The 16571-nt window shown below is 45.9% G+C and overlaps 1 protein-coding gene and 1 long non-coding RNA gene across 2 annotated transcripts in view; one reads left to right on the plus strand and one right to left on the minus strand.

Moving 5' to 3' along the window:
- LOC309532741 overlaps nucleotides 1-16571 on the plus strand; it is a 146780-nt gene that overhangs the window by 42336 nt on the left and 87873 nt on the right. The window lies entirely within an intron of this gene.
- DRGX (dorsal root ganglia homeobox) overlaps nucleotides 1-16571 on the minus strand; it is a 44199-nt gene that overhangs the window by 17728 nt on the left and 9900 nt on the right. Inside the window, exons 5-6 of the mRNA XM_082223322.1 lie at nucleotides 11820-11992; nucleotides 7910-8022 (exon numbers count right to left, since the gene is read on the minus strand). Of these exons, the coding sequence (XP_082079448.1) occupies nucleotides 7910-8022; nucleotides 11820-11992 (286 nt within the window). The remainder of the gene's footprint in view (nucleotides 1-7909; nucleotides 8023-11819; nucleotides 11993-16571) is intronic.

Here is a 16571-nt window from a genome sequence, read left to right on the forward strand (position 1 = left end):
AGTTGATGGACTACACTGAGATGGCAAAGCTGACTGGGAAACTCAGAAACCAAGAGGATGAAAACTTCATAAAGGAATGAGAAAAAATTATAAGTTATCTAGGAGACCACTGTAAGCAAATGGAAACAAGAGCAGGATTTTGACTCCCTTGTTGTGTAAAAAACATTATGGACAATACGGTTCGATATTTTAAAGAATGGAGTATGAACTAATATGCAGTTGTAGGTGTTTACAATAATACTCCATTGATGGGATGGGGAGAAGTCTCAAGATTCGGAGAATCTCCACATACAGTGTGATTTTATTGATTTGTGTTTATTTGTACTCTATCTGTAGAACCAATAAAATGTCTTGGGAGGGCGAAGTCTTTAAATTTTGATGTTTTTATACATGTTGGAAGCTTCCCAGAGTGGCTGTGCAAATGCAGCCAGATGGGTGGAGTAGAAACAATAAAATTATTAAATTTATTATTACTATTATTATCCATTGCTGGCTGCTCTACAAATTGCAGATATATGATATTATACAGAATTCTTTCCTGGCCACAAATTTATGTTGTGAACCGCCCTGCGGACTACAGATGAAGAGCTGTATACAAATTTAATTAATATTATTATTATCATCATCATCATATTTGATATGATAATATCAATGGGATGCGGGTGGCGCTGTGGGTAAAACCTCAGTGCCTAGGGCTTGCCGATCGCATGATCGGCGGTTCAAATCCCCGCGGCAGGGTGAGCTCCCGTCTTTCGGTCCCAGCTCCTGCCCACCTAGCAGTTCGAAAGCACCCCTAAGTGCAAGTAGATAAATAGGGACCGCTTTATAGCGGGAAGGTAAATGGCGTTTCCGTGTGCTGCGCTGGTGCCGGCTCGCCAGAGCAGCTTCGTCACGCTGGCCACGTGACCCGGAAGTGTCTCCGGACAGCGCTGGCCCCCGGCCTCTTAAGTGAGATGGGCGCACAACCCTAGAGTCGGACACGACTGGCCCGTACGGGCAGGGGTACCTTTACCTTTACCTTTATTATCATATTTATATTTATATATTATTGTTGTTGTTCTTGTTGTTGTTGTTATATTTATATGATATTATTATTAATAATAATGATATAATAATTATTATTGAGAGGGTGTCCTAAAAGGTTTGCGAAGAGCAGCATTCGTTCTGGGTAAATCCTTGACTTCCTGCTTCTCACTACAACGGTGGGGTCTCGGGCATTGACAAATTCCACTCATCCAGGACAATTAACAAGCCCTTTCCTCGCAGGCACCACAATTAAGCCTTCACAAAACCTTTTGCAACCACAGCAGCGCACTAACCCTGAATGATCCTGATCAATCCTGCCCGGTGCTTTGATGTATAATGCAGAAGCTGTTTTCCCATCAATGGCTGCACACAGGCTGCTACGCCAATGGAGCAAGCAATATCGCAAGCGGCGATGCACTATGCAAGTCATCCCATGAGAAACGTAATCATTTATCTCCTTCCAACCTGCACTGGGCAACAGAGGATCCGGGGAAGTTCTGTAGGAGCGGAAGGGAGGCTCTCCCACAATGATTAGAGAATTTCCGCCGAAAACCAGAGATTCTTGTTTACCTCCATTAATAATCTCTCCATTAATGAATTGCACTATTGCCTTTGTCCATTAAGGAACTGCTCTGGGGGTCCTTGCTTTTAAGCTTGTTGATTTCTCCTGGTAACTCCATATTATTGCACAGAACATAAATAAATCACGCGCAGCGAGGGATTTTCCTTTTGTAGCTCGGTGTTCACTCGAAGGCTCCACAATGCAACATCATGAAGGTGCTGGTGTTATAGATTCCCGGGGAGGAAGGCAAGATCCTCTTACAAAAATCACAAACGCACAAACCCTGGATGAGTGGCCCCATCTACACAAGGAGCAAGTTGCAAGCTACCTCCATATATTTAGAAAGGAAGGGTAGAACAGATCCTGGCACACTGTCCAATGTTCACTCATTGTTGTGCAGATGCCTGATTATCGTCTTCCAAAGCAACTACTCTATTCCAAACTTAAAAATGGAAAGCGTAATGCTGGTGGTCAACAAAAGAGGTTTAAAGACTGTCTCAAGGCAAATCTAACAAAATGTAGTATAAACACCGACAACTGGGAAACACTGGACTGTGAGCGCTCCAACTGGAGAACTGCTTTTACCAAAGGTGTCGTGGGCTTTGAAGACGCTCAAACTCAGGATGCAAGGGAGAAACGTGCTAAGAGGAAGGCACGCTTGGCAAATCCACACCGTGATTAGCTCCCGCCCAGAAACCACTGTGGAAGGATGTGTGGATCCAGAACTGGCCTCCACAGTCACTTACGAACTCATTGTTAAAATCGTGTTTATGGAAAACAATCTTACTCGGCTACGAGTGATCGCCAAAGACAGGTCTCTGTGTGCAGTATACTGTGGTACCTTGGGCTAAGTACTTAATTCATTCCAGAGGTCCGTTCTTAACCTGAAACTGTTCTTAACCTGAGGTACCACTTTAGCTAATGGGGCTTCCTACTGCTGCCGCGCCATCGGAGCATGATTTCTGTACATATCCTGAAGCAAAGTTCTTAAGCCGAGGTACTATTTCTGGGTTAGCGGAGTGTGTAACCTGAAGCATATGTAACCTGAAGCGTATGTAACCCAAGGTACCACTGTAATGGGAAGGAGCTCAGGCAATTCCCTAAATATAGTGGTACCTCGGGTTAAGAACTTAATTTATTCTGGAGGTCCGTCCTTAACCTGAAACTGTTCTTAACCTGAGATACCACTTTAGCTAATGGGGCCTTGCGCTGCCACCGCGTGATTTCTGTTCTCATCCTGAAGCAAAGTTCTTAACCCGAGGTACTATTTCTGGGTTAGCTGAGTCTGTAACCTGAAGCGTCTGTAACCCGAGGTACCACTGTACCTCAAAAGGGATATTGTGGAGCTGGAAGAGGTTGAGAAAAGTGCAACCAACATGCTCAAGAGGGTGGAGCTGTAACAGAGGCCTGCCTTGCGGCCACCTGTGAAGCTGATACAGGTATTTTTGCCCTACTGAAAGAGAATTTCTCCCCGACGTATCTAGACAACTGGCTCTTCAAATGCTCAGTAAGTGGGGGCTGACGGAGAAAGTCAAGCTACCTTGGGTTTCTGGGGAGATGCAGAAAAGCTGGACGCCAGCTCTGCACCCCCTTGTAGGCATTTGCCTTGAATTCCCAGAAAACAATTCTGCCCAGTGCAGACCCTCCAAGCGTCCCTATTTTCCAGGGACAGTCCCAGATTTACAGAAGCCATCGCGCTTTCTGATTTGATCCCGGAATATCCCACTTTTCCTTAGGACATCCTTAGGTATAGTAGGATGTCCCTATTTTCATCGGAGAAATGTTGGAGGGTATGGAGTTATTTGACCCATGAGCCAAGGAGATAAGTAACTATACAACCTTTAGAAGACATCGGAAAGCAGCCCTGTATAAGGAAGCTTTTAAAAAATGTTTAATGTTTTGTTATGTTTCTATATATGTTGGAAGCCACACAGAGTGGCTGGGGCAACCCAGTCAGATGGGTGCGGGTATGAATAATAAAATCATCATCATTTTCATCATTGAATAAGGTAAAGGTACCCCCGACCATTAGGTCCAGTCGCAGACGACTCTGGGGTTGTGGCACTCATCTCGCTCTATAGGCCGAGGGAGCCAGCATTTGTCCGCAGACAGGTTCCGGGTCATGTGGCCAGCAGGACTAAGCCGCTTCTGGCGAACCAGAGCAGCGCACGGAAACGCCGTTTACCTTCCCGCCAGAGTGGTACCTATTTATTTACTTGCACTTTGATGTGTTTTCGAACTGCTAGATAGGCAGGAGCAGGGACCGAACAATGGGAGCTCACCCCGTTGCGGGGATTCGAACCACCGACCTTCTGATCGGCAAGCCCTAGGCTCTGTGGTTTAGACCACAGCGCCACCCGCATCCCATTCGTCATTGAATAGGACATCCCTATTTTCATCAGAGCAACACTGGGCGGTATGCCAGGGTTAGTGGGAACTTGGGGGAAATATGGTGGCAGTCTACTGGAGAACCTCTTGTCTGACTGGCCTACTCAGATCAGCAATCATAGAAGGAAGCAATAGGGCCACGGAAGGAGCAGCTCAGCGGTGGGAAAAATGTTATAGCATTGGGGTATTTTAGTTTAGAGAAAAGGAATTGATGGGGGGGGCATGTAGAGATGATAATACATGATGCTGAAAAATTTGATATTCCCTCCCCCCCACTAGAATGCATGGACAACTAATGAAGCTGAACATTGGAAGAATCAAAGCAGATAAAAGGTGCATAATTACACTATGGGATCTGCAAGGAACCATCTTCATTGGCACAACAGCACCAAAGGAAGGCATTATCCACAACCCTCCCTACGTGCTGTGGTCTCAATACTAATCAAGTCTTTCTGCAGTTGCTATTTCCAGGTTAAAAAAAATAAACCAACTTCTAATGACTCACACTTTTAACCTGCAAAGTTCTTACTCGATAAAGGAATGCTGGCCGAAGATGTATTGCACATCACAAGAACTGGAGAACTGAGTTTGGCCAAAGCATGGCGAACCTGGTCAAGAGAGCTTTAAGCTCCTCACACATCAGTGGGCAGGAATGAAGTTCAACCAAGCCTTGATAGAATGAGAAACTGGCCCCAAACTTGTGGGATGTAAAACACAGGAGCAGTCAATTACAACATTCCTAGAGTGTACATGTTTAGACATGGGGAGGGATGTTTGTCCAGCCAGCAGGTAAACTTCCTGGGACAGACTTCCTCCGCATGTGACTAGAGGTGGGTGTGGCCTCACCTGTGCAGGAAACGACAAAAGCACAGGGCAGGGGCAGCCATCTCTCTCTTCTCTTCTCTTCCTTCGAAGAAGCAACATCCACTAAGCCAGTGTGGTGTAGTGGTTAAGAGTGGTAGTCTCGTAATCTGGTGAACCGGGTTCGATTCCCCACTCCTCCACATGCAGCTGCTGGGTGACCTTGGGCCAGTCACACTTCTCTGAAGTCTCTCAGCCTCACTCACCTCACAGAGTGTTTGTTGTGGGGGAGGAAGGGAAAGGAGAATGTTAGCCGCTTTGAAACTCCTTAAAGGGAGTGAAAGGCGGGATATCAAATCCAAAACTCTTCTTCTTCTTCTCTTCTCTAAAGATGCCCTCTTGGCTCCCAGCCAAGAGAGGACAAAAGGACTATCTTCTTATAAGATAGAATCCAAATGTATATTACTTTATTAAGCTGTCTGCCTTCTGGGATCTGATGTGAACAGAATGTGAGTAAACTCTTTTTATACTTTTGTAAAGGACTGTGTCGTGTCTTGTATTTTAAGAGGGAATAAAGGGGAAATTACCAGAGTGATTATTATAGAGGTTCTAGCAAACCTAAGCAAACGCTAAGATAAAAGGAATGTTTTACTCTGCTGATTTTTTGGGAACTTGTTAATACAAGTTGGATAAGGATATAATCAGTCAATATATCCTCTCCTGCATCCCTGAACATTCCCACAAAACTAGCAATGAAATTAAACAGAGGCAGATGGAGAGTTCTGTGTTTGGGCTATCTACCCATAAAATACACAGCTATGGGGTGGGGAATCTCAGCCTCAAAGTCACAAGCTGAACATGAGTCAGCAGTGTGATGTTCCTGTAAAAAAAGGCTAATGCCATTTTAGACTGCCTTACTGGAAGTGTAGCTTCCAAGTCTCAGAAAGTAATTGTTCCATTTTATTCTGCACTAGTCACTGGAATACTGTGTTCAATTCTGGGCACCAGACTTCAAGAAGGATGCAGACAAATTGCAACGGGTTGAGAGGAGACCAACGAAGACGAACAGGGGTTTGGAATCAAGTCCTATGAAGTAAGGCTGAAGCAACTTGAGTGTATTTAGCTAAGAGAAGAGAAGACTGAAGGGAGACATGGTAGCGATCTTCAAATACCTGAAGGTCTGTCACAAAGAGAAGAGCAAAGACTTGTTTTATGCTATCTCAAGAGAGCAGATCAGATGGGCTAACATTACAGGAGTGTAGGTTTTGGTTGAACATTCTTAGTGACCTTTCGACGGTAAGAGTGACTCAGCAATAGCAGTGGCAGGCTTTGGCATAGCTATCAACCGTCCCTTATTTGGTGGGAAAGTCCCTTATCCCAGCGCAATGTCCCGCTGCTGTCCCTTACTGATGATGTCCCTTAAATTTCCCGGGTTTCAAAGGAAGCAGCTCCTCTCCCTCCCTTCCTGCTGGCCAGGGAGGCTCCAACTGTGTTGCTTGGCTGCGTTGCTCACCCAAAAAGGAGTCTAAGAATGACTGGGGGTGGAGCTTGCATGCCTTCTGCCGATCAAATCGGTCGCGTTGCCTGGGGACTCGCCTTTGCTCAGCGCTTCCCAGCGGAGAGGTGACGGTGGTTTTCCTTGCTGCATCCCCTTTGCCGGGTTGCTGCGCTGTGGGAACCACCGCTTGAGGCTTCGTTTGGCTGCTGGCTGGGCTTTCTGCCTTTGGCTCAGAGGGGCTCATATGTTGTACATCCCTGTGCTCCGAAAATCCCTTATTTTGGCTGCTGATCCCTTATTTCTGAGGCTGCTGGTCCCTTATTTTCAAATCTGTAAGTTGACAGCTATGGGCTTTGGGCTGCCAAATTTCAGCAGACACCCCCTGCACCCAAACAGGTTGCACAACCCTAACATTGCCTCTGACAATATAACCCATTATCTGGGACGGGTCTTCAAAGAAATGGTCAGAGAATACCGTAGGTCTGGATTCCACGCAGAGGGTTGGACAAGGTGACCTTTGATACCCTCCCAACTATATGCCACAAGATGATCAAAGAGCTACCTTTTTTAATTCATGGAAACAATCCGGTTCGCACAAGCAAGTGAACCAAGGCTCCTCTCTGCCAACAACTGGCTATTTATGGATGAACTACTGCAGCTTTGTGAATGAACCAGGGTTCAAATCTGAGTTCAGGGCTGGCCCGAGACTTTCTGCAGCTGCAGGCAAAATGCCCCAGCGCCACCCAACACAGATCCAGGCCCAGGCCCCAATGTTGCACCTGCCCTGCCACTGCCACTGAAGATGCACCAGTGCTTACCAGTACAACATGGCTACAGCAGCAAGAGCACTGTCTCAGTGGAGCCCTGGCAGGACCGGCAGCGGTGCAAAACCAGGAGTGGGGAGGAGGGGCAGGTGTGCCTCCAGAGGCAAACAGCTTCCCCTCGCCTCGAAGATGGGCCACCCCTGCCTGAGTTCAGCACTGGGTATCCTGGGATATCCCATTGCCTGTTCTGTCACTTATTCTGCAAAATATGAATGGTGGTGAATGAAACCACAGAGCCAATCTAATGGGAAACAAGTCACAGTGTGACTCAGCAGCACATGTCAGAGAGCAGCAGCCAAAGACGGTCATTTCCCATTTTCTTTAAGATACATCTAGGAAGAAGAAGCTTTTCCGTCAGACTCACTCATGAGGCAAAAAGCAATACGTACATCCACCTTACTGGAGAACATTCATAGGCTTATCGGTTGGCTTTGAAGACCAGACTACTACAAAAAAAAAACCCAGCCCAATCACGTTTAGACATTTGGTTAACTGCATGTAATGCGACACGAACCTTTGCATGTTTACTCAGAAGTAAGTCCCATTGTTTCCAGTGAAGTTTCTTCCTGGATAAGCGTATACAGGAGTGCAACCCAAATCTAATTAATCAGAGCGTTTGCCCATAAAGTCAGAACAGAAAAGCAAAAAAAGGCGACGGCCAAAAGTGCCAATTCTGCCACCGTTGCGCCCAAAAGCCCCAACCGAATCAGCAAACTGCGACTAAGCCACAACTGGGTTGTTATTATCATCTCAAACACAAAGCACACCTTTCTGCCGCGGAATCTGGGATTTCAAAAAAGAGACCATTACCTTTGAGGGACGCAACTTGCGACAAAGCCTGGGCGTAGGTGGTCGTGTTGAGGAGAGTCCCTGGGAGACACGAGGGGAAAAAGGGCCCAGAGGGACCGACCGCTCTGCTGAGGCTGCAAGGAATGGGAGGAGAGTGGGGGGAAATAGGTTTTAAAAGAAGTTGAAACCCATTGAAACTCAATTAAAATTGTGTTAACTGCAGAGCTCCGGAGCCAGCTGCCTGACCTGTCACCATGTTAACCAGGACAATCGATTGCGTTTGATGACACTCAATCTGGAATTTGACCAAGCAACTCATATACGTACAACTCCAGCATCAATTGCATCAATTCACTCATACTCACTCTATCTTGGTATGTCTGGTGTTACAAGAAGACCCTTCTCTCTCAAGGCCACCCACCATCCCAGTCATTTTGCCTCTCTCTGCGCTGGCTACCAAACATGCCTCCAGGTGGTCATTATTTTGCGAGTTGGTAAGTGCATTATGGGACGCGGGTGGTGCTGTGGGTTAAACCACAGAGCCTAGGACTTGCTAATCAGAAGGTCGGCGGTTCGAATCCCCGCAACGGGGTGAGCTCCCGTTGCTTGGTCCCTGCTCCTGCCAACCTAGCAGTTTGAAAGCATGCCAGTGCAAGTAGATAAATAAGCACCGCTGCGGCGGGAAGGCAAACGGCATTTCCATGCGCTCTGGCACTCTTCATGGCCCTCCATGCGCCAGTAGCGGTTTAGTCATGCTGGCCATGTGACCCGGAAAGCTGTCTGTGGAAAAACACCGGCTCCCTCGGCCTGAAAGTGAGAAGAGTGCCACAACCCCATAGTTGCCTTTGACTGGACTTAACCATCATGGGGTCTTTTACCTTTACCTATAACTGGCACACAAGTCAAAAGAGTTGGTTCAGCTCTCCCAGCCACTGTGGCCCCTTGGGCATCCAATCACAATGATGGATGGAGCAGCAGAAAAGCCACCGCTGATATATTCATGTGCCCATTGCCTTTAAGACCAAGTCAGTGTGTGCAATGCGTACTTTGCACTCCAAGTGCAAGAAAATGCCCTTGCTTTCTATGTGAACTCCAAAGGGAAGCACCAATATGTTGAAGTAGAATCAATTGGAAAATCTGGTTCTGTTTGTGCAGTATTCCTGCACTGCAGGCAGTTGGACGAAATGACCCTCATGGTCTCTTCCAACTTCTACATTCTATTATTCAGTATGGGCTTAATTGTGACTATGGTTTTTTTCTGCTCTATTTTTTTTAAATGCTACGTTTATTCACTTTCTTAAGCGAATAAAAAGGAATAGCTTTATTTTTACAAAGCTGATTTCAAGTTCACCATAGCACAACTCTATGCAATTCTACTCAGAAGTAAGTCCCATTTAATTCATTGGGTGGCATTCAACTAAGTTTTACAGCAGACTCATTGAAATTAGTGGCTCTAGCCTGGTCGTGCTCATTAATTTCAGTGGGTCTACTCTGAGCAAGACTTGGGGCTCATCCAGACACATGCTTGTCCCATACCTAGAAAACGTGAGTCTGAGAGGTTTTGCTTTCACCCTCCCACTGTCTCCAGGAAAACTGGCAATTTAGTGATAAATCAGAATAAACGTCAACCTGGAGAAAACCTGGTTGGTGTTTGCTCTGGTTCAGCAGTACAGATTGGGTTTCCCTGGGGGAAAGAGGCAAGGGTGGTCCCTTAGTTGAATATCCATTGAGATTTTCTCCAGGTAAGTGGGCACAGAACTGCAGCCACACCCTAACTCTAAGCCTGATATATAAAGGTAAAGGTAAAGGGACTCCTGACCATTAGGTCCAGTCGTGGCCGACTCTGGGGTTGCGGCGCTCATCTCGCTTTATTGGCCGAGGGAGCCGGCGTACAGCATCCAGGTCATGTGGCCAGCATGACTAAGCCGCTTCTGGCGAACCAGAGCAGCGCACAGAAATGCCGTTTACCTTCCCGCCGGAGCGGTACCTATTTATCTACTTGCACTTTGAGGTGCTTTCAAACTGCTAGGTTGGCAGGAGCAGGGACTGAGCTCACCCCGTCGTGAGGATTCAAACCGCTGACCTTCTGATCAGTAAGTCCTAGGCTCTGTGGTTTAACCCACAGCGCCACCCGAGTCCCTTAAGGCTGATATATAAGTGTGTGTTAATCCTATAAAAATAATTGACCCAAACCTAAAATAAAAATTAAAATGTGTGATTGCATCTCAGCACATTCAACTAAAAATAGCTGTCCTTTGACCACCTGGGTAACAGATCTTTCACTCTGTGTGTGTTAAATGAGCATGTCTAGCCAAATAAAAAACAACGACCCAGTATCATCAGCTGTGGGTGCCGTGAGCCAAGTCTCTGGTCTTATGCTGGACTCTGCAGCCTCACTGCAACTTCTCGCATTCATGGCCTCTGGGCCCCACTGCGTACAACGGTTACCGCCGCTGCGTTGTGTATGGGCACACCTACCCATATCTGCCAATTAAGATCACAATTCGTACAATGGGTGAAGTGTGCTCAGCCAACAAAACGAAAAGCCACATTAAATATGTTATTCTTGACTCTTCAGGCACAAGGAACAGCTTTCACTAAACCTCTGCTATCTTCCCCCATGCATGCCAGACCCTTTGCCTGGGTTCTGCCCCTGGCTACAGCTCTGCTTCCATCTCTGTTTCTGTCTCCGTGCAAGTTCAGCAGCTATTTCATCCACCCGTCACTACCACACACACACACACCCCTTTCCCCCCTGTTTTTACTGCAATTGTGTGCTCCCAGGAATAGGCTCGAAGCACCTCAGACAGCGGTGTCTTGCCATCCTCACTAATGTGGGATGTGAAACACAAGAGCAGTCAAGTACAACATTCCTAGAGTGAACATGTTTACACATGGGTTGGAATGTTTGTCCAGCCAGCAAGTAAACTTCCTGTTTCCTTCTGGGCTGGGACAGACTTCCTCTGCATGTGACTAGAGGTGGGTGTGGCCTCACCTGTGCAGGTAATGACAAAAGCACAGGGCAGGGCAGCCATCTCTCTCTTTCTTTCACCACATGCATTGAAGAAACAACATCTACTAAGCAAAGATGCCCTCTTGGCTTCCAGCCAAGAGAGGACAAAGGGACTGTCTTCTTATGAGATAGATTCCAAGTGTATGTTACTTCATTAAGCTAAGTCTGCCTTCTGGGATCTGATTGTGAACAGAATGATATGTGAGTAAACTCTTTTTTATACTTTTGTAAAAGACTGTGTCGTCTCTTATATTTTATGAGGGAATAAGGGGGAAATACCAGAACAGTTATTATAGAGGCTTTAGCGAGCCTGAACAAACGCAGCCGCTGCAAATTTAAAAGAAGGGAATGTTACTCTGCTGAAATTGTGCAACTTGTTAACACAACCTGGATAAGGATATAATCGGACAAAATATCCTCTCCTGCATCCCTGAACATTCCCACAACTAAGGCTACTCATTTTTTCAGTATGGCTTTAGTGCCAGCTGAGACCTTACCTCTGCGCTATCCTGTGCCCTGTCAGGCTCTGTGCTGACAGCTCAACATGATGCCAGCCAGGGGTGCCAACTTGAATAAAATATTGGGGGGGGGGGGGAGGTAAGCCGCTTCACACACATAATCACATGATGTGGCACACGCACACCATTTGAATGGCAGTGCCCATCAACTTGGGAGAGGCCCTCAAATATTTTATTGGGGAGAAGGGACCTCAGCCCCAAGAATTGGCTGCTATGATCCTAACCCAACCACATTACCAAAAAAAGGGTGTGTTTGATGTATCTCCATGTTCAGGATTGAGACGGTGGCCTGTAAGTCTCTTCCCCCCCCCTCCGCCCACCCAAATGAAAAATGAGAATCAAAAAATGCTTTCAAACTTCCACCCAGCACTAAACGCATATCAAATCGAGGCAAGCTTACCTCTGCTGAATCTCCAGGCTCTCCTTCTTATTCCTGGTTTGGTCAACTGGAGAGGGAGAGTTTAAATTTCTTCCTGGGGGTGTCACCTCAGCCATCGTCTCCTTAGGTCCTTCTTGGTCTGAAGCCCCTCTCTCTGTTTTCCTCCATTTTGCCCTTCTGTTCTGGAACCAGACCTGAATCGGGAAGGAGGGAACCAATCGGCAGCTTTGCTTGGGCACCAAACTATTGTCATTTGTGTGAATTTCCTTTCCTCTTCTGCTTTGACTGTAAGAGAGCATCAGCTTCTGCCTATTAAAACCAGGCTGCATCAGGGAGCTACAACAGGAATATCTGCATCTCTCTGAGGCCCTTATTCAATGAAACACTATAATATATAATTTTTGTAGGGCCTAAGCACCTGATTTAAACACAGGGGGGAAATATGGGAAGGACGATTATCAAAAGGAAGGGTTTTCCCCACATGTGAGGGTTTAATGCACCTTTGAGGTTAACTTGCCTTCGAGATATGATAGCCATCTTCAAATATCTCAAGCGCTGTCACGTGAAAGAGGGAACAAGCTTGTTTTCTCCTGCTCTGGAAGGTAGGATTCGAACCAATGGCTTTATGTTACACAAAAGGAGATTGCGACTCTACATCAGGAAGAATTTTCTGATGGGAAGAGCTGTTTGACAGTGGAACGCACTCCCTCGGGAGATTGTGGACTCTCCTTCCTTGGAGGTTTCTAAGCAGAGGTTGGATGGCCATCTGTCATGGATGCTTTAGCCAAGATGTAGCTTGGGAATGGCTCTCCCAGTGCGCTTGCACCAAGCTGATCTCCCACTGAAGGAATGGGTTTCCCAAACCCAAAACTGACTGTGCAGGCAGTTTGAAATAGGCACCAAAATCCCTATTTTTCCTTAACTAAAATCCATTAACTTGAGCTCTGAGTCAATGTATAAACAAAAACCCGGCTGTATAGACAAGTGCTCAGAGCCCTCTCCTTTATCAGTTTGTGACGGCAAGGATGGCCTTGACTGTACCAGTAGAACAGGGAAGACACATCTGTGCCTTATCTTATATCCTGACCACAAAGACGCACAGACCTAGTCTGGGAACAGCGCCAGAGGGTGTTCTTGGAGATGGTGACCTCTTGCTCCAAGATACAAGTAGGAACGGGAAGATCCTTATATGGTCAGAAGTACAAGAAGGAATACCCTTTTATGGTTAAGAGTGCCGGAGCAGGAACATCTGTGATGTCAACCTGCGTGTACAAGCTGACGTGACTGGATTGCTGGGGAAGGGGGAGAGGGTGCCTGGAGGATATATATACTACATGAAATTTCTCATTTCTTTGGACTTACTGTGGACTGACCACGCAAGTGCCTTTCTACTGTTCCGGAGAGCAGAAATAAATAACTCTTTCTCTGAACCAACCCTCGGTGTCATTTGACTTCCTTCCTCCTGTCCGGGAGCAACGCAGACCCAATCGGTGAACTCCAATAAGGCTACACCACTGCCTCCCCTACCCCTCCCAGTAAGAAGCAACACCAGTGATGGGTCAAGCTAGTGCTGCCACTCCTCCACACCAACCACAATGGACCTTTTCCTTCACCTGTGTCTCAGGAGTTGGAAACAGAAGACTGAGTACAGAAGATAACTCAAATGTATACTATAAAGGAAAAGGTACGTGTACGGAATAACGGCAGCCATAATTTTAGTAGCAAGAAATTGGAAAAACACAACAATACCCAACACAGAAGATTGGCAAATCCTAATGGTAGAATATATGCAGCAAGCGAAAGCCACAGGAAGCATAAGAGGCCAACCAAAACAAAAAGTCTATAAGGATTGGAGAATCTTTAAAGAATATTTAGAAAACTATGGAATAAAAGGAAGCATCTTGGCAGAATTAGACTGTTCCCTGTATTGTATAAATATAAGTTTGTAGGGAGGTAAAATGAAATTATATAAGAAATATGTAACTGTGCGGTATAAAGTAATGGATAGATAAAGTAATGGATAGATAAAGTACAGTGAGATTAATTGGAAGTCAGTTTTAAATTTCTTCTCTATAAATTCTATAATTGTGTTCAATATCAGGAGCATATATGATTATGATTATATTTACCATATATTCTTATATCTTATATTGTGGTGGTTTGTTTTATTCTTCTGTTATTTGTTTGTTAGATTGTATGTTTGTTTACTTGTATGTACATCTGTTTTTTCATAAATGTATTTATTTTAAATTAATAAAGATTTATTTATTTTTTTAAAAAAGGAAAAGTTATATGATGTTGCCCTCCAGATTCTGCTGGACTCCAACTCCCATCAGCCCCAGCTGGCATGACTAACGGCCAATGGTGGTGGGAGTTGTAGTTCAACGGCATCTGGAGGGCAACACTGTTGCTATCGCATGGGCTCGATCAGGATTTCCCAAACTTGAATCTTCAGCCCTTTCCGGGACTACAACTCCCATCATCCCTAGCTAGCAGGACCAAGCTAGCATGGATGATGGGGAGTGTAGTCCCAAAACAGCAAGAGACGCAAGTTTGGGAAACCCTGGGATAGAAGAACCAATTGTTTGACATGGTAGAAAGCAGGTTCATATGCTCTGAGGGACCAGAAGCCATCCAGTCCGTTCCTAATGCTGAGACAGCAGGGTAATCTATTCATTGCCTCTCTATACAGCTTTCCCCCAAACAAACTGAATTGCAGGAAGAACAAACCTGCTTATTTCTGTTCTTCATAATCTAAGTTTGGTCAGGCTGCCAAATGAATGACCATCATAAAATCACTTTCGATGGGCCCAAACTAGATTTTATTATTATTTATTATTAATTAAATTTAGATACAGTGGTGCCTCGCAAGACGAAAAGAATCCGTTCCACGAGTCTCTTCGTCTTGTGGTTTTTTCGTCTTGCGAAGCAAGCCCATTAGCGGATTAGCGCTATTAGCGGCTTAGCGGGCTTAGCGGATCAGCTGATAAGCGGCTTAGCGGCTTAGCAGATCAGCTGTTAAGCGGCTTAGCGGATCAGCTGTTAAGCGGCTTAGCGGCTTAGGATCAGCTGATAAGCGGCTTAGCGGCTTGGGGAAAGGGGGGGGGGAACCCCGCAGGAACTCGCAAGACATTTTCGTCTTGCGAAGCAAGCCCATAGAAAATTCGTTTTGCGAAGCACCTCCAGAACAGAAAACCCTTTCGTCTAGCGGGTTTTCCGTCTTGCGCGGCATTCGTCTTGCGGGGCACCACTGTACTCCCCTATACTCACAGGTCTTGGGGTAGGGGGTGCTTACAACATAAAATCACAATATAAAACCACAAAACACATAATAAAAACAAAAGCAACCCAATAACCCACCGTCAGCACATTTTAAAGGGGCGTCGGATGTCATTCGGCCAAAGGCCTGGTTAAAGAGGAACTGAAATCAACCTGTGCCCCTTTTGTTGAGTAAGTATCGGCTATGGGGAAGCCGAGGTGCCTCCACATTATGCAGAACATGCTGGATTCAACCCCTGGTATCTTCAGTGTGAAACCCTAGAGCATGGGTAGGCAAACTAAAGCCCAGGGGCCGGATCCAGCCCAAACACCTTCTAAATCCAGCCCGCGGACGGTCAGGGAATCAGTGTGTTTTCACATGAGTAGAATGTGTCCTTTTATTTAAAATGCACCACTGGGTTATTTGTGGGGCATAGAAATTCGTTCACCCCCCCAAAAAAATAATATATATAGTCCAGCCCCCCCCCAAGGTCTGAGGGACAGTGGACTGGCCCCCTGCTGAAAAAGTTTGCTGACCCCTGCCCTAGAGAGCCACTCAGAGCCAGCCAGTAGAGACAGTTCAGAACTAGGTGGACCACTGGTTTGACTTGGTATAAGGTGAGATCCTAACAACAGTAGGATAAAGAGCTTTGCTCATGCCCTGCTTGGAGCTCCCCAGGGAAATCTGGCTGGCCACTGCCAGACAAAATAGAATCATAGAATTCTAGAGTTGGAAGGGACCCTGGGGTTTATCTAGTCTAATGCAATGCAGGAAGAAGCAGCTGTCTCATATGGGGATCAAACCTGCAACCTTGACCTGATCAGACAGGCCTTCAGTCTGATCCAGCAAGGATCTACCGTATTTTTTGCTCTATAAGACTCATTTTTCCCTCCTAAAAAGTAAGGGGAAATGTGTGTGCGTCTTATGGAGCGAATGCAGGCTGCGCAGCTGTCCCAGAAGTCAGAACAGCAAGAGGAATTGCTGATTTCACTGCGCAGCGATCCCTCTTGCTGTTCTGGCTTCTGAGATTCAGAATATTTTTTTCTTGTTTTCCTCCTCCAAAAACTAGGTGCGTCTTGTGGTCTGGTGCGTCTTATAAAGCGAAAAATACGGTACTTATCATATTGGGAAATTTAACTATCTCTGCCACTGCTGCTCCCTGCCATGATTCCAAGAATAATAAAAACCTCTCTGAAGCTGCTATTTGCATATTAAGCCAATGCAATGCAAGCTGCCCTTAAAATGCAAACAGCAGATTCGGAGAAGAGCTTTTGGTTAGAAAAGTTAAAAGAAAAAATTAAACACACACACCAGTCCCAAGCCTGCTGTATCATCCCTCTGGGTACCATTTCACTTTTAAAAAAAAAAATGTTTATGTTAATAGCATGCACACAATTAACATCTTATCTAGCTTGGTCCTGAGACTAGCTGATACAGCTTATGGAAAGTTTCTTCTCACTTTTAACAACAATCTACATATTGTCAGTTTTGCCCCATGGCTTCCACACAGAACA

This window comes from Podarcis vaucheri (assembly GCF_965113315.1).
Source record: "Podarcis vaucheri genome assembly, chromosome: 5".
NCBI lineage: Eukaryota > Metazoa > Chordata > Lepidosauria > Squamata > Lacertidae > Podarcis > Podarcis vaucheri.